This window comes from Amia ocellicauda, chromosome 11, assembly GCF_036373705.1.
Source record: "Amia ocellicauda isolate fAmiCal2 chromosome 11, fAmiCal2.hap1, whole genome shotgun sequence".
NCBI classification, from domain to species: Eukaryota; Metazoa; Chordata; class Actinopteri; order Amiiformes; family Amiidae; genus Amia; species Amia ocellicauda.
In genome coordinates this window covers 36,991,481-37,017,770 of record NC_089860.1, presented here as the reverse complement: position 1 = coordinate 37,017,770, position 26,290 = coordinate 36,991,481, and the positions used below count along the sequence as shown (strand labels likewise).

The 26,290-nt window shown below is 46.0% G+C and overlaps 1 protein-coding gene across 4 annotated transcripts in view; it reads left to right on the top strand.

The window, feature by feature from the left end:
• Positions 1-26,290, top strand: part of inpp5b (inositol polyphosphate-5-phosphatase B) — a 31,897-nt gene that overhangs the window by 4,025 nt on the left and 1,582 nt on the right. For 2 of the 4 annotated variants that reach the window (XM_066717749.1, XM_066717750.1), the window contains exons 6-22: positions 3,557-3,724; positions 12,805-12,898; positions 13,258-13,428; positions 15,968-16,069; positions 16,275-16,389; positions 16,500-16,616; positions 17,155-17,342; positions 18,455-18,566; positions 18,872-18,981; positions 19,688-19,823; positions 20,034-20,144; positions 20,236-20,401; positions 20,527-20,762; positions 22,953-23,069; positions 23,842-23,926; positions 24,823-24,950; positions 25,442-25,553. In XM_066717749.1, coding sequence (XP_066573846.1) covers positions 3,557-3,724; positions 12,805-12,898; positions 13,258-13,428; positions 15,968-16,069; positions 16,275-16,389; positions 16,500-16,616; positions 17,155-17,342; positions 18,455-18,566; positions 18,872-18,981; positions 19,688-19,823; positions 20,034-20,144; positions 20,236-20,401; positions 20,527-20,762; positions 22,953-23,069; positions 23,842-23,926; positions 24,823-24,950; positions 25,442-25,553 — 2,268 coding nt within the window. Of the gene's footprint in view, positions 1-2,239; positions 2,620-3,556; positions 3,725-4,550; positions 4,664-12,804; positions 12,899-13,257; positions 13,429-15,967; positions 16,070-16,274; positions 16,390-16,499; positions 16,617-17,154; positions 17,343-18,454; positions 18,567-18,871; positions 18,982-19,687; positions 19,824-20,033; positions 20,145-20,235; positions 20,402-20,526; positions 20,763-22,952; positions 23,070-23,841; positions 23,927-24,822; positions 24,951-25,441; positions 25,554-26,290 lie in introns of those variants that run through there. The other 2 variants (XM_066717751.1, XM_066717752.1) reach the window with 2 other exon arrangements.

Sequence of the window (26,290 nt, the reverse complement as noted above, 5' to 3'; positions counted from 1 at the left end):
CTGTGATCACTATCTGCCAGGACATTTTCTCACGACAGACACCTGTGCTACATCTTTTAAAAATGCTATGAAGAATTTTGGGAAACCTAGTACCTAGTGAACGTCCTACCTCCTGTAAAACCACCTTTAAAAATACAAAACCACAAGAGAATCTCTGTTGATTACGCTCCCTGTGTCTGAAAGGGATGACAGATTGCGCTGAACGCGTGTGAGTCGCTGCAGTCTGTGTTGAACGTGGTGTCGCACTGTCCTTGCTGATGTGTGGATCTTGTGTAAATAGATACAGGAGTTCCACGTGCAATCTTCAGTTCCCCATTATTGAAGCCAGGTGTGAGACAGACAGGTCTGTTCAGAACTGGGACTGTCAGAGTGAAGCGCACGCTAAAGAACTGTAACATAATAATAATTGTGAATTGATACGCAGCACTTACATTCAACAGATACATAATAATAAAAAAGACCTGAGTGGCTAAATGAAAACAGGATGAAGCTCTACAGTAGCTTTGAGCAGGAAGCTGTGTCCAGCGCTCGTCCCTCAGGCGCTGCCCCTCTGTGTGAATCCATATCCGTCACCGCAGCCTCGGGTCGCAGTGTGGAACCGCCACGGCATGGCTTCTGTTTTGAACTCCGTCAGAGCACGTTTTTTTCTTGTTATTTGTTTCCTGTTATCCTGGCTTGGCGGGAAAGGCAGCATTTCTGTTCTTACCATCATTCGCAGTAAAGATCAAATAAAATAAGTCGATTCAGCTTTTATTCTAGAAACATCTACTATATGTAAATACTGTGGCTGTGTGGGAAAAGTGTGTGTGTGTGTGTGTGTGAGTGTGAGTGTGTGTGTGTGTGTGAGTGTCTGTGTGTGTGAGTGTGTGTGAGTGTGTTTGTTTGTGAGTGTGTGTGTGTGTGTGTGTGAGTGTGTGTGTGAGTGTGTTTGTGTGTGAGTGTGTGTGAGTGTGTTTGTGTGTGAGTGTGTGTGTGTGTGTGTGTGAGTGTGTGTGTGTGTGTGTGAGAGTGTGTGAGTGTGTGTGTGTGTGTGTGTGTGTGTGTGTGAGTGTGAAGCATCTTCACCACCACATATTTACACAAAAATACAAATAAACAAACAGAAATGGATTGACAAGAAACTTAGAAACTTTTAACAATGTATTTCCTGTCCATTCACTACTTGTTACTCTAAAGAAGTCTATATATATATGACATATATAAATAACTCTAACTGGAAACCTGTCAGGTGGCATTTTTATGGAATCTAAAACAGGAAGTGCACCCTTTAAGTAAATAAATAAAAATAAACCCAGTTTTGCTGTAATACTTAATTTTTAAAACATTATTCTAATTTATTTGTACTTTTTGTACCAGAACTTGCTTTTCCGGATTTTGAGCTTTACTTATTGATATAGTAAATAACATAGCTGTCCATGTTGCAAGATTGTTGAAGTACATAATTACAGTGTATACAGCCAAGACATACCTACCTACCTAACTACCTCTAACGGTATAACCCTGCTTTTGAACCTTTAAAAACAATGCAAAGGATTAAACAATGGGCCAGTGATCCATTGTAACAGCCAGTACTGAAAAAAGGATGAACTGTGTTAAAATGAAGAACAGAAAGTTACACTGAATATATGTTGCATCTCTTGCACTTATAACTAACTGGGATTGTATTCAGACTTAACTAGAAAACAAAATAGTGTCCAATGATTATTGCTATGGGAAGGGGGTGGGGGGTAAGTTGTTTGAATTCTTGCAAATGATCTAGTTATCTGAAAAACTTGCCCCACAAGTTATCCATTCATGTAGGACGTCTACATGTAAAAAGGGAATTACAATAACTAGAAAGCATGTGTAGATCTGGTGCACATTCAGTACAATACTTATTTTTGGACTTAAATTGAAAGAAAATGCAATTTACTGATAGATGCCTAAACCGAGATTACAAGAGTTGATCTTCCCTGAAATCTGATTAATGTTATCCAGTGGCAGATTTCCATTTGGTCCAGAAACCTCTGGTCTGAACACTTTCCAGTTCATTTAAGACCTGAAGGTCATATTAACATTTAGTTGCATGCATGAGCAACAGAAGCCTGGCCTCAGTCTGATGACCTACTTCAGCTGAATTAGCGGGGTTAACTGGTGGCGAGACCCTGTAGTGAGAGAGAGAGAGAGAGAGAGAGAGAGAGAGAGAGAGGAGGGTGGGGCTTTGGTCTGACTGTTTATTGCAAAACAAAAGTTGTAAAATGCAGTCAGCCCTCTGAGTACAGGTATGACCAAGAGATTTCCTTTTCCGCTCGTTCGGCTTTCAGTCAGGATTCGAGCTCAGTTTTAGTTTTGTGCTGCTGTGTTTGCGGACTTCAATTGAGGAAACTGCTGCAGAAAGAGGCCACTCAGCAATGTGTTATTTCTGGCTCTGGATCGCAACTTCAGACGATGCTCCCACACACAGCATCACTCTCTGACTGAAGCAAAGCCTGGAGGTACTCGGCAGAGGGACGAGAAAAGAGTTGGAAACCTCCCTGTCCGAATGGACTCACTGCCCTGTCGCAAAGAGGACTGTGTTCAGCAACATGGATACTGTTTCAGAAAGGGTTAACGACAAGAACAATATAAAGAATTCACAAGGTAAGAGTATAGCCTGGAGCTGGACGCTTCTAACTGCGGTAGGCTTGAATGTTGAGGCAAGCAGCGACATTATCATGTGGTTTGACCAATAATATTTTTCGCCGTTCAGGCACTAGCAAGAGGCTGTTCATGTTGATAGTTAAGATAAGGAGGTTGCAGTTTGTGTTCTCAGTATGAGTGTGAAGGTTTGCTAGCATACCATAAAAGAGGAAAGATCAAACTTCAGGGTTGTACTGTTAAAAAAAGGCTCTGCGATAAATAGACTGTCCCTGATAATCACACAGCTGAGGCTCTTTCTGCTAAACTGAAGATCTGTGTCACATATGGAATAATTAAATATGTTGTGACTTTGAAATCTTCCTGTGAAATTTGATTTATCGATGGCAATGCATGGGAAACTTAAGGCTCTGTGTTTCGCACGACTTGCCTTTCTTAACTGCATCTCAGTCCTGCAACGCACATGACCCTGAGGACATGTAAAGAAGTGATGAAATAATGTAACCACGGCTCACCACATTATGAAAGTGCTGGTCCTGTTCCTTTCTCTTGAGTAACAAGTAGTACCTTTCTTCACTGTCATTGTCAAAGTCACATTGAGCTCCACTGTCACTCCAGTGTCCCAGTGCCACACAAAAGCAGAGGAAAATAAATCTGCACTTACTTGAGTTTTAAAAGCTCAGCTGAGGGTTCAAAGACTCAGTGTGAACTTTGCTCTCCTGTTGTGGATTGTTTTATTAATATTGCGCACTCTTTACAGCCTGTTCAATCTTTTCACTCTTCCTAGGAGTCTGTGCATGAATAAATAAAGTTATAACATGTTGGAGGATTACATTTGGACATGACTGAAGCTCTGTGTCAAAGTGTCACAGGTGTGTTTTGTTTTGTTGGTGTGTACTACTTTGCCTTTGAACTTCTTTTCCCCCATTTACATCCTCAGGCGTCTGTAAGCCATCTCACACAGAAGGGCCTCAGTCGCAGTTCGTGTGGCTCTCCAAATACCGCAGATCTTCCAAGATCACCAGCTCTGCGGCAATGGACTCGGACTCTCAGACCTCGGACCACAGAGGAACCCAGTTCTCCAGAAGGGGACAGCTGAAGAAACCAGGCAAGCAGCTCTGATGGGTTTCTGTTGTTGATGTAGTTGTATACATGCAGTCACTCAGCCTGCATCACTCTATACTATAGTATACTACACTGCAGTTGTGAAAAGTGTCAGTGGAAGGAGCAGTTTGGTGGCTCGGGTGAATTATCTGGACTCATGCTAAGTTATAAGCATGGTGTTCGCAATAACTGCAGCCGAATTCCCTCTAGGTCTGTGACATGTGTTATGTAGGTGTTGACAAGCTCAATATATTTGCTGCTCGATCCTACCGACCGCGGAGTTCTGGAATCCAGAGATCAAGCACGCCTGGAATGCTCTGGCGTCATGACGTCATTAGCTAGAATCTTATCGGGACTCAATCTTGTTTTTCCGCTGTGTTGACATGTGATTTAACCATGTAGTGTATGCCATTTTGTATATTAATCTGCATCTGATCATATTCTGAATTTCCATAGTAAACTCATTCAACTGTATACTTTTGTTTCCTAACTAAAAAAAGTACATTAAATGAGCGTCTTTTCTTTCCTCGACTGTGGGGATAGAAGAAAACAATGTAGGCGTGAGATTATAGGGGACAGACGCGTTGAGTAGAGAAGCTCTCGAAGCCCCGTTGTTGATAAACCGTGTATAATAATTATTTTCCTTTGGAAACGGAAAGTAGACGTGTGGTTTTGGAGGATCGTATTTAACTGCTACACTATGGCTCTGGCATATATATATATATAAAAACATATTCCGTCTGCAAAGGACAGCATTTCTCCGCGTATTTAAACACATGTGCTGCCGGCGCTCGGGGATTGATTGCTCTGGTCTGGTCGAGCGCTCCTCTGGTGACGTCACGGGGGAAAGGAAAACACTTGGCATACCAGGAACAGGACTGGGAATCCAACACAGAATGGCAGAGAGACAGTCGGGCAATGTCTGGTGTGGTCCAGGGATCTGGTAAATACACTTTTCCTTTATTTGTATCGCTATTTCTGTTGCTGTTTCAAGACCGCTGCGGCCGGTGTGAAGTTTACAGTGTTGTGCAACTTTAAGGGTTTTATACTTACGAACAGCAAGCCGTCATTACCCGTCATTAGCCGTCTTGCTGCGGTGAAGTGTACAGGGCAGGAGGTTACTGTCAGACTCTCCATGACTGGATTTAACTCTTACACGCATGTCTGTGCGATCAGAAAATGTTTCAGCCAGTGCAGTGATAATACTGTAGTGAAGCCCCGCCGTGCTCAGTGCAGTAATACTGTAGTAAAGCCCTGCTCAGTGCAGTAATACTGTAGTAAAGCCCCGCCGTGCTCAGTGCAGTAATACTGTAGTAAAGCCCCGCCGTGCTCAGTGCAGTAATACTGTAGTAAAGCCCCGCCGTGCTCAGTGCAGTAATACTGTAGTAAAGCCCTGCTCAGTGCAGTAATACTGTAGTAAAGCCCCGCCGTGACAGTGCAGTAATACTGTAGTAAAGCCCCGCCGTGACAGTGCAGTAATACTGTAGTAAAGCCCTGCTCAGTGCAGTAATACTGTAGTAAAGCCCTGCTCAGTGCACAGTGCAGTAATACTGTAGTAAAGCCCTGCTCAGTGCACAGTGCAGTAATACTGTAGTAAAGCCCCGACATGCTCAGTGCAGTAATACTGTAGTAAAGCCCCACCGTGCTCAGTGCAGTAATACTGTAGTAAAGCCCCACCGTGCACAGTGCAGTAATACTGTAGTAAAGCCCAGCCGTGACAGTGCAGTAATACTGTAGTAAAGCCCTGCTCAGTGCAGTAATACTGTAGTAAAGCCCTGCTCAGTGCAGTGTCTCACTGGCCGCAGCGCTTGTGGCTCCAGCCTGGCTGTGCAGGTTATAGTGCGTTTCTTTACGGTGTGATTGTTCTCCAGGAATGACTGTGTCAAGGCGTGGTGCTGCGTAAGCCCCGCTGGAAATACAGTCCCTGGAAAGATTATGTGCTTGAGATGGCTAATGGGGATTTAGTTTGAGAGCCAGTTTACACAGGCAGTCCTGTCCCTCATGTCTGACTCTCGGCTTCCCTTCCACTTTGTTTCCTTTGCTCTTGAATGGAGCCCATGTGCTGTCCCAGCATACCTGGACGAGGTGTCTGAGTGTTTGAAAAGAAGGAGCAGGATCTAGTGGATTAATGTGGTTGTTTGTGTACTCACACTGACACTCACTCATTCCCTCGCATGTAAAGTGCAGCAGCTCGAAAGACACTTGAGGAAGTCAAACTTTATGTATGTCCTGGACAACAAATCAACACAGATGGACGTTTGAAAGGGAATTGACACACTGAAGATGTTAAAGTGGCGATGGGCTGGACGCACTGCAAGGGGAACAGATTAATGATGGACAAAGGAAGCTATCGAATGCATCCCAAGAGATGAAAAAAGACCTAGAAGATGGGAAGATGAAATTATAAGCCCTGCATACGGAACATGGAAGAGAGAAGCTCTACACTCACCTAAAGGATTATTAGGAACACCATACTAATACTGTGTTTGACCCCCTTTCGCCTTCAGAACTGCCTTAATTCTACGTGGCATTGATTCAACAAGGTGCTGAAAGCATTCTTTAGAAATGTTGGCCCATATTGATAGGATAGCATCTTGCAGTTGATGGAGATTTGTGGGATGCACATCCAGGGCACGAAGCTCCCGTTCCACCACATCCCAAAGATGCTCTATTGGGTTGAGATCTGGTGACTGTGGGGGCCAGTTTAGTACAGTGAACTCATTGTCATGTTCAAGAAACCAATTTGAAATGATTCGACCTTTGTGACATGGTGCATTATCCTGCTGGAAGTAGCCATCAGAGGATGGGTACATGGTGGTCATAAAGGGATGGACATGGTCAGAAACAATGCTCAGGTAGGCCGTGGCATTTAAACGATGCCCAATTGGCACTAAGGGGCCTAAAGTGTGCCAAGAAAACATCCCCCACACCATTACACCACCACCACCAGCCTGCACAGTGGTAACAAGGCATGATGGATCCATGTTCTCATTCGGTTTTCGCCAAATTCTGACTCTACCATCTGAATGTCTCAACAGAAATCGAGACTCATCAGACCAGGCAACATTTTTCCAGTCTTCAACTGTCCAATTTTGGTGAGCTTGTGCAAATTGTAGCCTCTTTTTCCTATTTGTAGTGGAGATGAGTGGTACCCGGTTGGGTCTTCTGCTGTTGTAGCCCATCCGCCTCAAGGTTGTACGTGTTGTGGCTTCACAAATGCTTTGCTGCATACCTCGGTTGTAACGAGTGGTTATTTCAGTCAAAGTTGCTCTTCTATCAGCTTGAATCAGTCGGCCCATTCTCCTCTGACCTCTAGCATCAACAAGGCATTTTCGCCCACAGGACTGCCGCATACTGGATGTTTTTCCCTTTTCACACCATTCTTTGTAAACCCTAGAAATGGTTGTGCGTGAAAATCCCAGTAACTGAGCAGATTGTGAAATACTCAGACCGGCCCGTCTGGCACCAACAACCATGCCACGCTCAAAATTGCTTAAATCACCTTTCTTTCCCATTCAGACATTCAGTTTGGAGTTCCGGAGATTGTCTTGACCAGGACCTTGAAGCAACTGCCATGTGATTGGTTGGTTAGATAATTGCATTCATGAGAAATTGAACAGGTGTTCCTAATAATCCTTTAGGTGAGTGTATATCGAAATAAGTGCAAACATCCAGGGGAGCCTTCATCCAGCAGTGGATTGATATAGGATGATGGTTATATATATATATTCGCTCACAGTTTTAATTTGAAGAAGTCAGCCCTATATTAATTCAACTGCATGGTTCAGTCAAGACAAGAGTCAGGATTCCAGCTGATTGACTACCTTTTGAATATATAGTGCTTGTTAATTTTTTAATAAAAGGAAATATAAGTATTTGTATATAGTCCCTCCATTATTCTGTCCCTGTGAAGGTTCTGATCCTTCTAAAAGCATTGAATGGTCAAACTTGAATATCACATTTTAAATGTGGCCATTGTACAATTTTGGAAGTGTTTACTAGTAGTGTTGAGTAGTGATTCTCCTGTTGCTTTTGGGTTTGTGCTGATGCAGTCATGCATGTGTTAGAATGGTCTGCTTTGGTTAATGTCCACCAGCTCCCAGCGAATCCCAGCCATCTCCAGGCTTTGGGCAGTACCTTCAAGAACGTGTTGCAAGGAGGAGCACAAAGGGAATATTTTGGTCTTGTCTTTTCCTGCATCTGTGGGGTCTGTGTGTGTTGACTGGGTTTGCAGCACATGGGTGAAAGGCACACGGGCTGCGAGGTTTCTGGTGCAGAACGCTGCAGTGTGTTGTGTACGTGGTCCAGTGTTTCCATTACATATTGCCAGGAACCCACGCAACTGGTTTGCAGTTTCCTTTAACAGCATGACATCTTCTTTTGAAGAACGAATGAACGTCCGTGCAAATCAATCCATACATACGATGCCATGTTTCTCCCCCAAGTTGTCAGAGTATCTGCCCCCTATATTAGTGCTGCTGTCTGACTGACAAGAACCAGCTGTCAGACACTGCATAGATTAACCCCGGACTGACGCGACCAGCAGAGCACATTTGCACAACATATAGTGTGTTTCTATTATAGTCCTGTAGCTCAACAGCTCTAATGTCTGCTGTCTCAAAGCTTATGTCTTGTAGAAACGTTGCAGCTTATTTCCCCGAAATGTAACCGGTAACCTTGTTTTGTATAGTGAACTTATCAGAATATGCACTGGAGTCACTCACACTATTATGAGTATTAATATTATTGCAGTGGGGAGGAGCGCTATTACTGCAGTTCATCAGATATGAATGTAATGATTATATCACTCTGAACACGAGGTCATTCCTCAGAGAAACACTGCTCTGTGTCAAGACCAAACTGAACTAACCACAGGAAGTGTGAAAAGTAATTAAGAGCATTAGAGCATTTAAAATCAGCTTTTTTGTATGCAGGAGAAAGCAAACAATCAGTGAAAGCAGAGTTATACCCTAGTGAAATAACTTGTCTTACATTCCCACATACTCCTTGTGCAAGAAATGCTTTGCCAGGGAAGGCTGAAATAAAAACGGCCGACACTTCCACCATTTGCAGGAAGTGGTTTTTGAGCAGAGCTGCACATACATTCGGCTCTGCAACTCGCACTTGGTAGCTGATCTAAATCTAAAATTGTTCACCTCTTTTTGCCTACCACAATTTATTGCAAAAGGAAACTAAATTCGGTGTCAGCGATAAAAGGACTTTGTGTGAAGTTTGAAATGCAGTCAGTGGCCCGCAGTGACTTGTGAAGGCTCTAAATATCACAGTTTGAACAGTAAAACAACACAAATCCATCTAGAGTCACACTGCAGATGTTACTGTAAACTCTCAGCATAGCCTACATTTTGTAGTTCTTTAAATTGCCCAACATGGTTTCAGCTGCCAGTGAGTCAGACCAGATGAGGCTCTTTCTGCCTCTGAAGTGTGTTATGGAAATTTCATTTAAAGTCGTGTTGCAACGCAGGTGCCCTAATTGGTGCGTCTGTGCGCAGCGGGCCAGCGAGACCCTGCTCTCTCTCAGTGCGTCGCACAGGGGAGGCCAGCACACTGTGAATCATGTTCCGCGCTTTTTGAAATAAATAATGCTTCCCTCCATCGGCAGAGAACAATGTCTCCCGTTTCCGACCCGGGCAGTGGGGATCTCCAGGCTCCGCCTCAGCGCTCAAGGCCCGTCGGACTGTGGCCGAGCTGTTTACATTGAACGGGTGTGTCCCAGTTCAGAGAGACATTTTTAGTTCAGATTGTTTGGGAATGTATATTTTATTTTTACCCCATGTGTTTTTCTATCACATACCACAGGATTAAAAATAATTACTAGCCCGGGACAGAGAATGCTTTTCCACCACTTACATTTGTGAGTGCCTGCTGTTGTTTTGTCACTAATGCAGCCTGTTTTGATACATTTTAATCATTTAAATCGAATATGAATGGGATTACATTTCATTGCAGTTTACCAGCACATGCACAATTGACAAGTGCATACGTGTGCCGTCCCGCAGAGGGTGAGACATGGTTAAGACGTATTATTACTGACAATCCTTTGGCAATTGCATATGTCCTTAATAACGGGTCTCGTGTCTTGTCTTGCCATGTATGAGACGGTTGCTCCGCCTCAGTGTTCTCAGAGACGACTAAACCTCTCTGTTACCCAGTTAAACAAGTTATTGAGTCAGTCAGACATGTATAACCTAAGATATAAGATAGCTTGCTTCAGCGTTCGCTCCCTGAGGAGTTATTGAAGTGTGACTCCAGTTCATCAGCTGATCGGTCCAGTTCAGTAGGTCTGGGCTGGATCACAGGGAGCAGGGGACAGTGGCCGCCCGAATAGTGTGAACCCACAGAGTTCAGACAGTCAGTCCTGTTCACAATGCCTTTACAGCCAGGTGGGGGGGCTGCGATGCTAGTGCGACCCAACCGGGGACAGACTTCGGGAGAGCAGGAGATCACGGCAGCCGGCTTTATTCAGCACAGTGGGGACTGAAATTCAGTGTTTAATAGCAGGCATGACCCGTCTCATCACGCACAGATCAACGTGTCACATCTGATGCGTAAATGGCATCACGCTGGATGAGGAAATATCAGTGGGAGGGACAGAGCAGGACCGACCTCTATTCATTCATGTCTGATTCAGCAGGATTTAAATACAGATGGGGGCTCGTTGAAATACTGTGGTGAAAAGGGAAACTACCTGAAGAGTTCTGTCCTGCAGAGTTTTTATCATCAGTATTGATTTATTGTGCAGCAGTTTTGGGATTTGGGGATAATGTACTGAGCGGACCAGGGCTAAGACTGCTGACCAATGTATGGACTGTGATGATAATATTCAGTTTAGAGGACTATGGTGGGTGTAGGGAGTGATAGGAAATTGTAGTTACTGGTTTCCTTTAATCGGGGGTGTGTGTTGATATTGCAGCAACAGTTTATCTTGCTGTGGCTTCATTGCAGTTTTCCTCCGCATTAAAGCTGTAGGTCATTCTTCCCCTGTGTCGCTTCACTGTGTTGAGTGCGTGTTGCAGACCCGGTGCACTTCTGTCAGAAAACGCACGTCTCTCACTCATTCCTCGAGTGTCCAGCCTTTTATTGTATTTCAGGATGTCTGTATCTCTGGTTTCCGTTTTCTCCTGGGTGAGCCTGCAGTGTCGGTTTCATACAAGATATTTCCGCATATTTCCGAGCACATTAATCTCCCTTTATCGTTTTTAACAATTATTTATAGTGCGCTGTCCATTTCAAACTGCCACCTCAGTGTCGCCTCACAGAGCAATTAAAGGCAAAACAAACCTATAAAGCATTACAGCCTGGAAATGAATGGACGAGAACATGAAACACACAACCCCCCACCCGAATAAAACATGAAACATTAGACTATTACAAATACATGTTTTGCTTTTGATCTAAACATTGTAAGAAATGTAGCGCCGGTCTTCCACGCTTCTACTCTAGGAGTCCAGGAAGTAGGGAACTCCACTAATCAGTTCTAGAAGTGAGCGCAGATGAAATTCATATATAGTAGCAGGCCTGAGTGAAGATAAGAAACAACCTGGCCTTTTCTTACGACTTTACTTTCGGCTTCAGACAAACTCAGTGCCCTGCAGGCGGGGAGGGAGATGTGCTTTAAATCATTCATTTCCAGTGCCTCTGTCTGGTCTTCATAATCCGTTTATTGTGCTGTGGCTCCTGCACTCATACATTATTTTGATTGAAGGTCGGTAACAGAAAGCTAATAAGACGAGATTGAAGCAGGCGCAGTGAGGAAAATAATAAACTGCATTTTGCAGAAAGTGGTTTACTCCACAGGATGTCTCCTGTCTCCTGTCTAGCTCTTCTTTATCCCAGTGTCATGAAAGAAATCCTACAATTACTACAACGCAGAAGTTGTGGCTCTGTAAAAATGTGTGTTTTGTTCATGTGAAGTTCATACAGCCTACAATGTGTGTGTGCCATGCCCCGTCATGTTCCTGTGTGCAGCGGTCACGTATTGTGGTCCTTTACACTTCTCTCCGAGTCAGCGTTTCTCACCAGCTAATAACAGCCGCAGAAGTTCACTGAACTGCTAATGAAGCAGGAATTCGACGGCAGCTGCCAAAACTGTGCTTTTCACGCGTGCAGCTCTGCTACAGGACATTGTACAGACTTAACACAGCGAAACTGTAACTGTGTCTGGGTTTGATATGTGTGTCCCCTTTTAGTGAGGTGAAGTTCTCTGGTGAGCCTGATATTAGTGATAATAGTCATTCGTTTCACTGCTGCTTCCAATCAAAGGGACTCTATTACTAGAGCATTATGGGTAAAGCACCTTGATCAGCCTTCTCACCTGGATCTGAACCCAACCTGGCATCAAATCTTGACCCCCAACCCCCTAGTCCACACTGCGGAATGAACAACCGATCGATGGTGATAAAAAGTGCTCCATCGATGGACAATTCAACAGAGCATCCCTTTCCCATGAGCCTCGGGGGTAACTAGTTTGGTAGTAAAATGGTCGGTTCGTTTTTTGTGTGTTTGTTTTTGTTCACTCTACTATCAGTAAGTAACCCTGTTTAGATGCCACTGCAATTGAAATTGTGTACCTTTTGATATATTTTCTACACTGACTCGAGCTGCCCCCTCGCAATCCAAGCATACCCATGCATGGCACAACAAGGGCACGCTCTGTGAAGGGAGGAAGGGGAAGCGATGCCGTCACAGTTGGATCACACTACAGCCTAGCGCTTTGTGGACCAGTCTGATTTACATACCTGCTTGCTTTGCCAGCGCCAGAGGCTATAAAGCTGGATCTGTGCCTCCCCCTGCCAGCACCGGCACAGAGCGGCGTTGTTGTTTGCCGGGTCTCGTATCCAATAGGACGGCCAATTTGGAAAAGAGGGGAATACGAGTATTTGTACCACTTTGATTACTTTTATTTATTATAGAATCTTTAATGCATATTCTTTTTTTTCTAGCTGCTTTATTTATTCAGCTGTGTCGTTAATTTTGCAAATTACTCAAAACACCGAACAGACACAACTCCGTCTCTCAAGCTCTCGTGCTCAGTAGCCTTATCGTGTCTGTCTTTTTTCACATCAGAGAGGTCTGTGGTGGATGGTCAGATACAGGCCACCGATGAGCTGAAGGCGAACCACAGGAATGACCAGAGCGGGCTGGAGAACAATGCGGACAAGTAAGGCACCGATCCCCGTCGATTGAGATTTCGGAGTGTACAGGGCGAGTGACTGCTGTCTGTTTTGGATTGTGTGCATTTGTTCCTTGCCTTGTTATCGTGCTTCTCTTAACCTCAAGTTCAGTTGATATTGAGCAATATCCACCCCCTCCCAAACCAGCTCATCTAATCTCCGCACAGAGACCTGCTAACGTCTTAGTGTAGTATATGTGTATTTGTTTTTCCTGCCAAATGCAATCCTGTAGTTCTGCAAAACTAATTGTGATAAATTCAGTGAAGAATGAGTTTCTCCGAGGTGAGGATCTGCTTTTAGACGTCGTGTTGGTTTACAACCACGCTGCCTTGCTCCTGTTCTCCAGGCACGACAGAGTGACGGTGGAGGCACGGGACAGCATGGTGCGCTCCTCCAGCCACACAATCTCGCACAAGGCCCAGATCCTCAGCATGCCCCAGTTCGGCCTGCGGGACAACCTCATCAAGTGCGAGCTGCTGAGAAGTGAAGACGAGTACACTTACATCAAGAACTTCAGGTGGGTTTGTGGGGTTTGTTTCTTCTTCAACAGAATGGAAAGATTTTGCTTGGCCTGTTTCCTCGCCCAGAATGACTTGAAAGGGGCTGGACGTGTCTTGTGAGTCGCAGTTGAATTTGAACTGCCTGCTTTAGAGAAGTTCAATATGAACAGTACTTGTTTTCATCGCAGTACCCCTCGGCACAGTGTGAAGGAGTCGTGACTCAGTGTGAAGCAGAGTTCCTGTGAACATCGAATGTTACTATGAAATAATTTGCTGATTAAGACCGTTACAATTTCAGAAAACTGCAAGACGACACACCCCTGAGAAATGGAACCGATCCCTATTGAAATTAAATTCAGAAGAAGAAAACTAATTTACTAATGCGGACACTTGCAATTAGGTTTGCTGATTTCAGAGTCTGTCTCTTGGTGTAGTTTCCTTCGATTAAAAGCCTTCAGCTGTAAAATGCTTGCCCCTACCCCCGCACAACATTTAAATAAACAACAAAATGGAGATAAGCGTGTGAATAAAGACACAGTGCGCTGTCATTAAACACCTTTACCTTCTGATAAAGAAGTGTGTTTTAAAGTTACATTTCAAAGCTCTTTGTAAATAGTTGTTATATATCCGATCTTTACATGATCATATCCTCTTCAGTAGACGGGAGGGATGCAGTAGCTGGTGTAAGGAATCCCCCGGAGCGCTGTTAATCAGTATGAGGTTTATTAATGGTGATAGAGTAATATAGAGGCACAGGTGACAGAGATGCAGAGGATGCCTGGAAGAAAAGGAGAGGACATTAATAGGCCAAGACCTCGATTTCGCAGAAAAAGATTGTATGTTGGAATAATCGAACAAATCAATAAATATTCATGAAATGCTGATTAATATGCAAGTGCAGCAGATTATATTGGCTGTTGACTGATCAGCAATATAGACCGTGAGGGAATATGATGCCCTCTGGCACATTTCCACTGCTGTGACTCTCAGAAACAACAGGACGGTTCATTATCAGTACAGTCATGTTTACCTCGTCCCTCGATAGTGTCAGGCAGGAAATCAGATGTTTTGGGAACCAACTGTCTCAAGACACAGAGACACACAGGCCCTGTACGATCCAAACTGAATAATTTGGACGGGTTCAATATAGGTGCGGAACAATACTAGAAATTCTCACACTGGTGTTTAGATCAAATCTGAAACAATTACTGGAAATCATAATTAAAACAATATGCAAACACACCATTTTAATTATGTTGCCGTTGCTTTAATCGAGGCCCACCGAGGCTTTCAAACAGGAGTTGCCCTCAACTACTTCCTTGCATAATTCACAAATCAGGAGGAACTCGTATTTAAATATGAATGCTGACCTCTGCTGGTCGAAGTAAAGAGTGAAGGGGTATTGAACTGAGCTGGGTATGGCCCCACAGATCGGGTTTGAAAGAAGCGAATTCAACACTCCCAGGGATCGGACGCTGGCTAAACAACGAACGAACTGAATAAAAGGCATGAAAGTAAAAGCACCAGCCAGGACATTAAGCTGTAGATATAAAATCTGGCTTCTGTCGTGCCTCTCAGATCGTTCCTGTTATTCTTTTAATATTTTGAGACACAGGAGAGAAATAGGCTTTCTGTGCGAGTGACGATAAAACGGATGATCCCACGCATAGTCTCTCGGAGCGCACCTGAATTGGAGCCCCAGGGCGCTGTCTCCACACTCCTCTGCAACTCGATTGCTCATTAAAGCGCTGCCTGAGTCAGACACTCGTTGGTGTGCGTCCCCCACGTCACGCTCACCTGTTACCAGTCTGTGCACTCGATGGCACCGTGCAGGAGGTCAGATGCGTCTCCCTTCGCCACACGGGGGGAAGGGATCAAAATCTGTCTGGGTCCGGAACCCGAGCCCTTATCGAACCTGTTTGAATTAATTATCTTTCTCTCTGTAATTACTGAGAGAGACAGAGATAACAGAGTGTGCAGGGTTTCCATCCCACACAGAATCTCAGACCCCTCTCGATGACGCTGGCAAAACATTCAGACTCCAGTACGAAGATCCCGAACGGATTGCAACGGGAAGGAAAATCTCAAATCAAATCCCAGCGGGATGGGAAGTGGGGCAGCCAGTAGAGCCAGTCCACAGTCTGTGATGGAGAGAGAGAGAGAGAGAGAGAGAGTCCGTCTCTGGCAAGGAGCTGCTATATCTAGTGTTGCTGATTTAGCAGCGGCTAAAGGAGCAACAGCCGTCCCAGACGCGATGAACGGCATCAAAACCGCACTGTCCCTCTGTGAAGGTGGAGGGGGACGGGTGTGTGCGGTTAGTGTCCGTTTTCTCACGTCCATCCGACCCGGCGTCCAAAAGAGGGATTTCCTGCTGTCGGCGCTCTGTGCTTCATAAGCTACAGAGGCATCGAAAAGACCAGACAACTCCTGTCCTGAGCTTCTCCCCACTCTCCTTGTGCCAGAAAATAAACACATGCAGAAAACATGAAACTAAGTAATGCACTCTCTCTCTCTCTCTCTCTCTCTCTCTCTCTCTCTCTCTCTCCTGTATTACAGTTTTTTCATAGGAACGTACAACGTGAATGGCCAGGCGCCCAAGGAGTGTCTTAAGCCCTGGCTCAGCTGCACCCCCGAGCCCCCGGACGTGTACTGCGTGGGGTACGTGGGTCCCCCTGTCGCATAGAGCTGTTGTCATCGTGTCTCGCAAAGAATAGGCCTTGAAACCATAAATACAGCTCAGTGTAGTTACTGCCACCCTGCCCTGCAACACGAATACCAGTGATGTTGAGTTCTTTAACCTGTGCATCGTGACTACAGATGAGCTAGAGATGTTATCAAGGCTGAACTGTGATTGTGACTCCAGTTTTCAGGAGCTGGACCTCAGTAAAGAAGCTTTCGTCTTCAATGACACACCGAAGGAGCAGGAGTGGAGCAGAGCAGTGACGCTGGGGCTGCACCCCGATGCCAAGTATGCCTTGGTGAGACCTCGCTCGACCCGCTTACAGACCACCACCGTCACTCTGGCTCTCGCCCAGGCGCTTTGTCTTTGATCTTTGTGTTTTCCTCAGTCCCGTTTGTGTTCACGCAGGTCAAGCTGGTGCGCCTGGTGGGCATCATGCTGATCTTCTACGTGAGGCAGGAACACGCCGCGTTCATCTCGGAGGTCGATGTGGAGACGGTGGGGACGGGCATCATGGGCCGGATGGTGAGAGGAGCTCAGTAGCGTTCATTCACCCGTTCAGCATCATTTACATGTGTTTCACTCACACCCCCCTCAGTCTAGAGCAAGACCACCTCACTCTCAACACACACACGCACAGATGCATACACACACCACATACATACATCACGGCATTAGACATCAATTAAAAACTCTTGTCAAAGATACTTGTTCACATCTAAAGAAATGGTTATAGATCGATGTTCAGTTTTGCTTTAATTAATATTCACGGCCGTTACATTCCTCAGTTACACCCCCCACAACCCGGTTACATCTTCTACAGATGCATTTCACCACAAGAAGCGTCCGTGTCTGTGGTGGGACAGGGCCTGAGGAAAAGCCGCGTGTTCATAGCAGATGTTGTATTTCATTTCTTGTGATGGTGATTGTGGATTCTGTAGTTCGGGTATTCAGAGGATGTGTGTTTAATCCACAGAGCTCTCTTTGTGTTTCGAGCCTGTTCGCGCTGGCCGCGGTTCTGACCCCGAGGCCCGGCCCGTTGAGCGTGTCCATTTTTTTTCAGGGCAATAAAGGCGGGGTGGCGATCAGGTTCCGGTTCCACCACTCAGACATCTGTGTGGTCAACTCTCACCTGGCCGCCCACATCGAGGAGTACGAGAGACGCAACCAGGACTTCAGGGAGATCTGCTCTCGGCTGCTCTTCCGCCAGCTGGACCCCACCTTGCCACCCCTCACCATAATGAAGCACAAGTATGTGGATCACAAAGAGCAGAGGAGGGAGAGGGAGTTAGAGGGAGAGAGGGCGAGGGCGAGGGCGTTACAATGTCCTGAGAAACAGTCGCACAAACCCACTCCCTCGTGTTACGCTCTGTTACACATGTGCTTCTCATTGTGACCGAATTTCCGAAGGCTTTTTTCACTTGTAGCGTTTCATTACCAGACAAGGCAAAGAAACTCCCAAATAACGTCCTGTCATTGTTCGTTTGCCTCAACCCGAGTTTCCTGTTTTTGTTTTTTGATGTATTTGTAGCGAGTTGTGCAGACCATTCCAGTTGATTTAATCCGAGTTAATATTCTCTCTTTATTACATGTAATGATGGGCTTGTATCGGATGATGCATCGAATGTTTATTTTATGCACAAACCCCTTTTTTGTTGTTGCGGTTTTATTTCAGGATATTAAACAGTAATCGGTCAACAGCTGCGTTTCACAATACACACAGTCTTGCCTTCTGGTAGTTTTTAGAAAATGAAAGCTCTATTGAGTTCCAGATATTAGCAGTACCTTATTAATACAAGATTCGTTTAATGTTTTGTCTACAACAGTGCAACAGATGTGCTCATAATGTGTATTTGTGGTTTAAAAGCGATCGTTAACAATAAATAAATATTTGTATTGTAAATGATAAGGATGACTGAAATGCAATCGATCTCAGACTGTCACGAAACGGACAGTCTAGTCCCGGGGTTCCCAGCCCTGCTCCCGGAGGAGCCCCTACCCTGCTGGTTTGTGTTCCAGACAAGCTCTCAATTACTTAATTGAACCTTACTTTAACTATTAATTTCCTAAATCGGAGCCTTTTCATTATTTTAAACAATAGGGGGTTTGAGTTAAGAATAGAATTGTATAAAGAACTGATGAAAGAACCAACTTTTTTATTAAACAATTTAAAAAGTCAAATCTAAGCAGATTGTTACTTCAATTAAGGTTCAATTAAGTAATCGAGAGCTCGGTTGGAACAAAACCCAGCAGGGCAGGAGCTCCTCTGGGACCAGGACTGAGGACCACTGCTTCAGAGCATTAACTCACTGCATATTGAAGCCACGTTTATACGTCTCCTTTGCTCTTATTCCTCCTCTCAGTGTGGTGCTTTGGCTCGGTGACCTGAACTACAGGATAAGTGAGCTGGAGGTGGAAGAAGTGAAAAAATATATTGAGAACGAACAGTTTGACAAACTCTACAAGTACGACCAGGTGAGTGCCTGCTGTCCGTCTTTCTAACCCTCGAGGAAGAGCAGAGTGACTGGGAACTTCAGATGCTTCCGGATTGTTGACATCGTCACAGGGAAATCTCCTAGCGCCTTAATTTGAGAGGCAGTTCATACCAGTCAGTTCCTGATGACGAAACAGGATCAGGCTTTAATAGAAACGCCTTAAATGATCTGACAGACACCTGGGCTGCTGGGATCCCACTGAACACGCATGGACTGTGTGTGTGTGGGGGAATGGCTGGGCGTGTTGAAGGTCCCGTGAACTCACTGTCCTTCTCCCTCTTCTAGCTCAAGCGGCAGATTGACCAGCAGGCCGTGTTCGTTGGCTTCAATGAAGGCTTCATCAAATTCCAGCCAACTTACAAATACGACCCCGGGTCTGATCGCTGGGATACGAGGTAGATGTCATTGTATTATTATTAATAATAATAATAATAATAATAATAATAATAATAATAATAATAATATTATTATTATTAATGTGGCTCTTACCCATGACCCGCCCGAGAGCTGCACCTCAGACTGTGCCGATCAGTTCACACTCGAACTCGGACTGGTCTCGGCTCTGTCAACAGACAAATGGTTTCAGACAGATGTGATGTAATTTAAAACAAAAGCCGCTGCGGTGGTTTCCCTATACTCATAAGAGCAGGAGCCAGTGTCCGAGTCTTGTTGACTAGTCAGAGGGGAGATCATGTGTTCTTACATGAGTACATTACATATTTTCCTGGGCATTACAGTGTTTGTGGCAGATTACTCACAAAATATCTCCCCTCCTGAAGTGAACTATACCAGCATTCAGATTAGGGTTTTCAAAAAATCAGCGACAGCACTGGGCACCCGGCCTCTCCGAGACACACAGCGCTGAACTTCACACGCGTGCTACACAATCTTGCTGCAACAAATGGTGCCAATAGAGTATTCTTGGCTTCCACACCAGGCACCGTCCCACAGCGACACAAACACACCTGGCCAGTGATGCCACTGCAGCAGACTTCAGAGCTGAATTAGCAGTACAGATAATGTAATTGTGTCCCTGTGTCTGTGTCCCTGTGTCCCTATCCCTGTCTGTGTCTGCGTTCTTTTTGGTTCTTTTCTCCGCAGTGCCAAATGCCGAGTGCCGGCCTGGTGTGACCGAATACTGTGGAAAGGAAAGAACGTCCGGCAGCTGAGCTACAGCAGCCACATGGAGGTCACCATCAGCGACCACAAGCCCGTCAGCTCTGTCTTCGAGATTGGGGTGAGCTGTAGCGCCGGGGCTGAGGCTCGTTGTGCCGTGTCCCTGTCTCTCACGCGTCCCTGTCTCACATGTGTCCCTGTCTCTCTCACGCATCCCTGTCTCTCTCACGCATCCCTGTCTCTCTCACGCGTCCCTGTCTCACACACATGTCCATGTCACACACGCATGGCCCTCGTGTGCACGTCATAACGGGCGTCCGTTCTCTTCCAGGTGAAGGTCGTGGACGAGGTCCGGCACAAGAAGAAATTCGAGGAGATTGTGAGGAATATAGATAAGATGGAGAACGAGTGCATTCCCTCAGTGTCGCTGTCGGGCCGTGAGGTAACCCCGCTGTGCTTCGCTGAGCCAGACCTGAGAGAACGGTTTAAAGCGCACAGGTAAATCTTAAACGCGTGTTTGATCTCACTGGCAGTTCTGCTTCAAGGACGTGAAGTTCATGCAGCACCGCGCTCACACGCTGACCGTGCACAACGATGGGCAGGTGCCCTGCCAGTTCGAGTTCATCCAGAAGCTGGACGAGACGGAGTACTGCAAGCCCTGGCTCACAGCCAGCCCCTGCAAGGGCTTCTTGGCACAAGGTAGGCGATCGAATCCCACTGCGCTGGCTGGGGGGGAGAAGGAGTTGGCGTTTTTATCCTTAGGACCAGGTCCACGGGTCCCGTCTGTCCTGGTGAAGGGTCTGTTTGAATTCCTCGTCTCCTAGGAGGGAAAGTGGACATCGAGCTCGAGGTCTTCGTGAACCGGACAACGGCCACGGAGCTGAACTCGGGCCGGCAGCAGATCGAGGACATCCTCATCCTCCACCTCGAGAGAGGCAAGGACTACTTCATCTCGGTGACGGGCAACTACCTGCCCAGCTGTTTTGGGTCCTCCATCCAGATGCTGTGCCAGCTGAGGGAGCCCATCCAGGACATGCCTCTAGAGACGATACAGAAGCTGGTGAGCTGTAAACCACGCGCTCTTCTGAATGACACGCTTGTGTGCAGCGTTGTCTGGGCCGAGTCAGACATCCCTGAGTCATCCGATCAATGACGTGTCATCGGCAGTAAGGACTTATGAAGATCTAAGCAAAGTGGGCTTTTAACATCCACTGCCCTCTGTCCTTTCAAAGCCTGCTGCCAGTTTTAACAACACTCAGAGGCCAAATGCAATTAGCGATTAGAGTCCAGTGCTGTGCTGTCTTTGCTCACCATGAGAAGTGCGCAGTCTCGTCCCTGCTGATCTGGAAAAACTCCTCTGGGTTGATGTGGTCGATGTGGTTTATTTAGAGATCTCTAAATCATTTCAAGATACAGTGAGGGGAAAAAAGTATTTGATCCCCTGCTTATTTTGTACGTTTGCCCACTGACAAAGAAATGATCAGTCTATAATTTTAATGGTAGGTGTATTTTAACAGTGAGAGACAGAATAACAACAACAAAATCCAGAAAAACACATTTCAAAAAAGTTATAAATTGATTTGCATGTTAATGAGGGAAATAAGTATTTGACCCCTTCGACTTAGTACTTGGTGGCAAAACCCTTGTTGGCAATCACAGAGGTCAAACGTTTCTTATAGTTGGCCACCAGGTTTGCACACATCTCAGGAGGGATTTTGTCCCACTCCTCTTTGCAGATCCTCTCCAAGTCATTAAGGTTTCGAGGCTGACGTTTGGCAACTCGAACCTTCCGCTCCCTCCACAGATTTTCTATGGGATTAAGGTCTGGAGACTGGTTAGGCCACTCCAGGACCTTAATGTGCTTCTTCTTGAGCCACTCCTTTGTTGCCTTGGCTGTGTGTTTTGGGTCATTGTCATGCTGGAATACCCATCCACGACCCATTTTCAATGCCCTGGCTGAGGGAAGGAGGTTCTCACCCAAGATTTGACGGTACATGGCCCCGTCCATCGTCCCATTGATGCGGTGCAGTTGTCCTGTCCCCTTAGCAGAAAAACACCCCCAAAGCATAATGTTTCCACCTCTATGTTTGACGGTGGGGATGGTGTTCTTGGGGTCATTCCTCCTCCTCCAAACACGGTGAGTTGAGTTGATGCCAAAGAGCTCGATTTTGGTCTCATCTGACCACAACACAACACAACACCCAGTTCTCCTCTGAATCATTCAGATGTTCATTGGCAAACTTCAGACGGGCCTGTACATGTGCTTTCTTGAGCAGGGGGACCTTGCGGGTGCTGCAGGATTTCAGTCCTTCACGCCGTAGTGTGTTACCAATTGTTTTCTTGGTGACTATGGTCCCAGCTGCCTTGAGATCATTAACAAGATCTTCCCGTGTAGTTCTGGTCTGATTCCTCACCGTTCTCATGATCATTGAAACTCCACGAGGTGAGATCTTGCATGGAGCCCCAGACCGAGGGAGACTGACAGTTATTTTGTGTTTCTTCCATTTGCGAATAATCGCACCAACTGTCGTCACCTTCTCAGCAAGCTGCTTGGCGATGGTCTTGTAGCCCATTCCAGCCTTGTGTAGGTCTACAATCTTGTCCCTGACATCCTTGGACAGCTCTTTGGTCTTGGCCATGGTGGAGAGTTTGGAATCTGATTGATTGATTGCTTCTGTGGACAGGTGTCTTTTATACAGGTAACGAGCTGAGATTAGGAGCACTCCCTTTAAGAGAGTCTCAGCTCGTTAACTGTATAATAGACACCTGGGAGCCAGAAATCTTGCTGATTGATAGGGGATCAAATACTTATTTCCCTCATTAACATGCAAATCAATTCATAACTTTTTTGAAATGCGTTTTTCTGGATTTTTTTGTTGTTATTCTGTCTCTCACTGTTAAAATACACCTACCATTAAAATTATAGATTGATCATTTCTTTGTCAGTGGGCAAACGTACAAAATACTTTTTTCCCTCACTGTATCTTCAAATGACTTCCTGTATGTAGCCCCAGATTGTCACTTCCTGTTTCCTCATTCAGTTACATAGACATAAAGCAGTGATTTAGAGATGAACAGGAAGTCATTTGCAGATTTAGAGAGATCTTGAAATATTTAAAGATATGTTTAAATGATAATGTGGTGTGCCATAATCGTGTGCATGTGTTTGAGTTTACTTCTGTGAACCAAAGCAGAGCAGACAGTGTGTCCTTTAAAGGAGGGTGTTTTATTTATTTTCTTATCACTGAAGACTCGGATGCCTCTGGACTGCGCCGATGGGGACAACCTGGGCTCTGAGAAGCCCCTCGACATCCCCAAGGAGATCTGGATGATGGTGGATCATCTGTACCGCAACGCCTCTAAACAGGTCTGTGAGTCTGAGCCCCCGAGCCGCTCTCCGATCAGTCGAGTCATTATCTGGACACAAAAGGCTGCGTGCCTGGGGGGCAGTGTGGATTGATTGTGCCCCTCCATTTACCCATCCCCCTATGAAACATAAGCACAGACACGCTGTAGTGACCTTAACTGCCAGCACACAGACGTGATGCTTGCTGACAGCAGTGAGGATGAAGCAGAAAAATCGATGGGCTGCTCTTGAGTTCGCCAAGGACTCTGGTCAGAAGTCTGTGTGTGTGAGGTGTGGTTTTGTGTTGTCCTGGATCTCTCTTCTCTTCCCTTGCACGAATAACCCCATCACAGAGCAAGACGGTGTGATCGTATCGATGTACAGAGGCGGCTCTCAGTGATGAGGTTTTATCCTCTGCTGTGGGAAAGAGAAGGGAGTTGACCTTGGTATGATTCCCACGTGTTCGTGTGTTTCTGAGGTTTCACTCCAGTTTGACAGTGGTTTCTTATGAGTTTAACGAGCCTAAGTTATACCCCCATGGCAATCCCAGGGGAGTAAAGCACAGTCCAGGTATGTCGGACCCACAGGCAGCAATTACATGTCTCTGGTCAAACCATTTTCACATGATGAAACTCTGGTCAGCGTCAGTCGATGCCAGTCAGTGCTGACGTGCGTTTCCTCAGCGCTGTGGCAAGACTGGAGTTCTCCCATGGAGCCGCTTCATTTGCGTGTGTGTATGTGTGTGTGTGTGTGTGTATTCAGACACGTACTGATGCAAGCCTCTGCATTGCAGGAGGACCTTTTCCAGCAGCCGGGGCTGAGAAGCGAGTTCGAGGAGATCCGGGACTGTCTGGACACCGGCATGCCAGACTCCCTGCGTATCCTTTATCGCCGCCGGCCTCGGGTATCTCTCCTGCGTTTCACCACACTGTCGTTGCCCCCGAGACGAGCGCTGCCGCGACTCATCCGTCCTCTCCCCGCCTGGCCGCGCTGCCGGCGTGTCGGTGCTGTACTCACACTGGTGCAGCCGGAGAGCAGGGCTGTCATCTCAGGGCTGTTACTGTGGGTGAATGCAGTGTCCTCTGTACGTGGTATTTCCTAGAAAAGCAAAGACAACATCATCGCATAATCTTGTTCATTAGGTTAACAAACAAACTAAACAAAACCAAGGGTTCCTTCGTCAGCTCAGATTAAAGCCCAGACCACATTAAAGCATTGTCCTGCCCAGAGATCTCACACGTTTCAATGAGTTCTCAGAATGACTAACTGAGTAGAATAACTAACACATCACAGCAACTATAGTGACAATCGCTTCTTCCTACAAAAAAGCATCTGTTAAGTTACAAACTTACAACTAGATCTGATCACCGTTTAATCATCGTTTAGTTCTGAGTTTAGAAACATAAGAGGCCATTCGCCCCATCGTGCTCGTTTGGTGTCCATTAATAACTCAGTGATCAAGGATCCTATCCAGTCTGTTTTTGAATGTTCCCAAATTGTCTCTTCAGCCACATCGCTGGGGAGTTTGTTCAGATTGTCACGCCTCTCTGTGTGAAGAAGCGTCTCCTGTTTTCTGTCTTGAATGCCTTGAAGCCCAATTTCCATTTGTGTCCCTGGGTGAGTGTGTCCCTGCAGATCTGGAAAGAGTTGGGAGTCAGAGTTTGTTTTTGGGGGGGCTGGGTCTGTCCAGTGGCGGTACAGACCAGGTCGTATATGGGAGCTGTGCTGGGTTTATTAATCTCCAGTTATTGTCCTTAATCGGGGCTCCCCTCAGCCGGCAGCAATCACTCGGTGGCCGAAGCCCTCCTGCTCTTCCTGGACGCCCTGCCGGAGCCCGTGATCTGCCACTCCCTGTACCAGCAGTGCCTGGAGAGCTCTGCCAACTACGCCCTGTGCAAGAAGGTCTGTTTCCTTTCACACATCTATCATTCATCACAAGCCTGCCATGCTGGCTTCCCCAGCCACGGTGTATTTATAATCCTTTGTAATCGAGTGATTGGAGACTCTCAGGCAATCACACAATCCAGGTCTTGGAGAGTCTCGTCCTGCGCTTTCTGTCCCATGTCATAAAATGAAGTCGAGGGGAAACGATGGATTCCAGAAGTCCAGTTTAGACGCATTGTGACAGATTAGCACGTCGATGTGGTTTGATATTGTGCGTTTGTGGTTGTTTTGTGTGATGATTGTATTACAGTTAGTGCTGGTTTGAACTAATCTTGTTATATGTTATGATGTTAATGTGAAATGTAAATTCTCTGTGAAAGCGCGTTGAGTGGCACTATAGCAATAATAAAAATAAATGTACAGCGAAGCGCACACTGCAGAGACCAGGCCCTCGAGTAAGACTGCCTTCTTGTTGATACCTCTCTATATATTGGTTTCCTTTGCTACAGGTTGTCTCCATGCTACCTCTGTGCCACAGAAATGTCTTCAACTATTTAACGGCGTTTCTGCGAGAGCTGCTGAAGAACAGCGCGCACAACCACCTGGATGCCGGCACTCTCGGTAAGCAGGGGGAGCGGCCGGGCGGCAGTGAGTCTGTCTGTGAGCTTGTTTTATGTCATCAGTAAAGACCTGGAGGTTTTTGTAGCAAAGGATGTTCGCAGTGTGTACTGATTGTGTTGCATTGAGTGCGTACACATAAAAGATTTTCAATCCGCTGTTTAAACAGTAATGCTTCTAATCTAAACAGACACATTTACACATCGTCAATGAATCGTCAATTCATTCCTTGCCTTCCTAAATTGTGCTAATGTTTCCTAAGTGTACATTATTTTTCTGCGAGTTGTGAAATGTAAAGCTGTTCAAACCTGCGTGTAACACGAACAGGGAGCCTGAAATTGTCATCTTTTTAACCCCACGGTTCTTCTGTTAAAACTGAATTAGTGCCCCTTTCAGAACATGTGGCTGTTAAGTATGTAGAGCGGGTGAAGGCAGGCTCGGGCAGAGAATACAGCATCCAGTTCCACAGACGCTCCTCACACAAACCTCGGGGGTCAAAGGTTTTGAGAAAGCAGCTCCCCGGGGAAATCCTCTCCAGCGAGATGGTCCCGCAGCCCTGGGACTGCGAACAGAGGTCGGCTGGAGCTCGGCGGAGGAGTGTGCACGGCCTCTCGCAGCGCCGGACGCTGCTGCTTCTCGTTGTGCGTTGTTCTGTGTATTGTAGAGAGGCCGTCTACAAACTGCCATGCATTACTATTCCAGCCTCCGAGTGCACAGGCTTAAGAACGTTGTCTGTATTC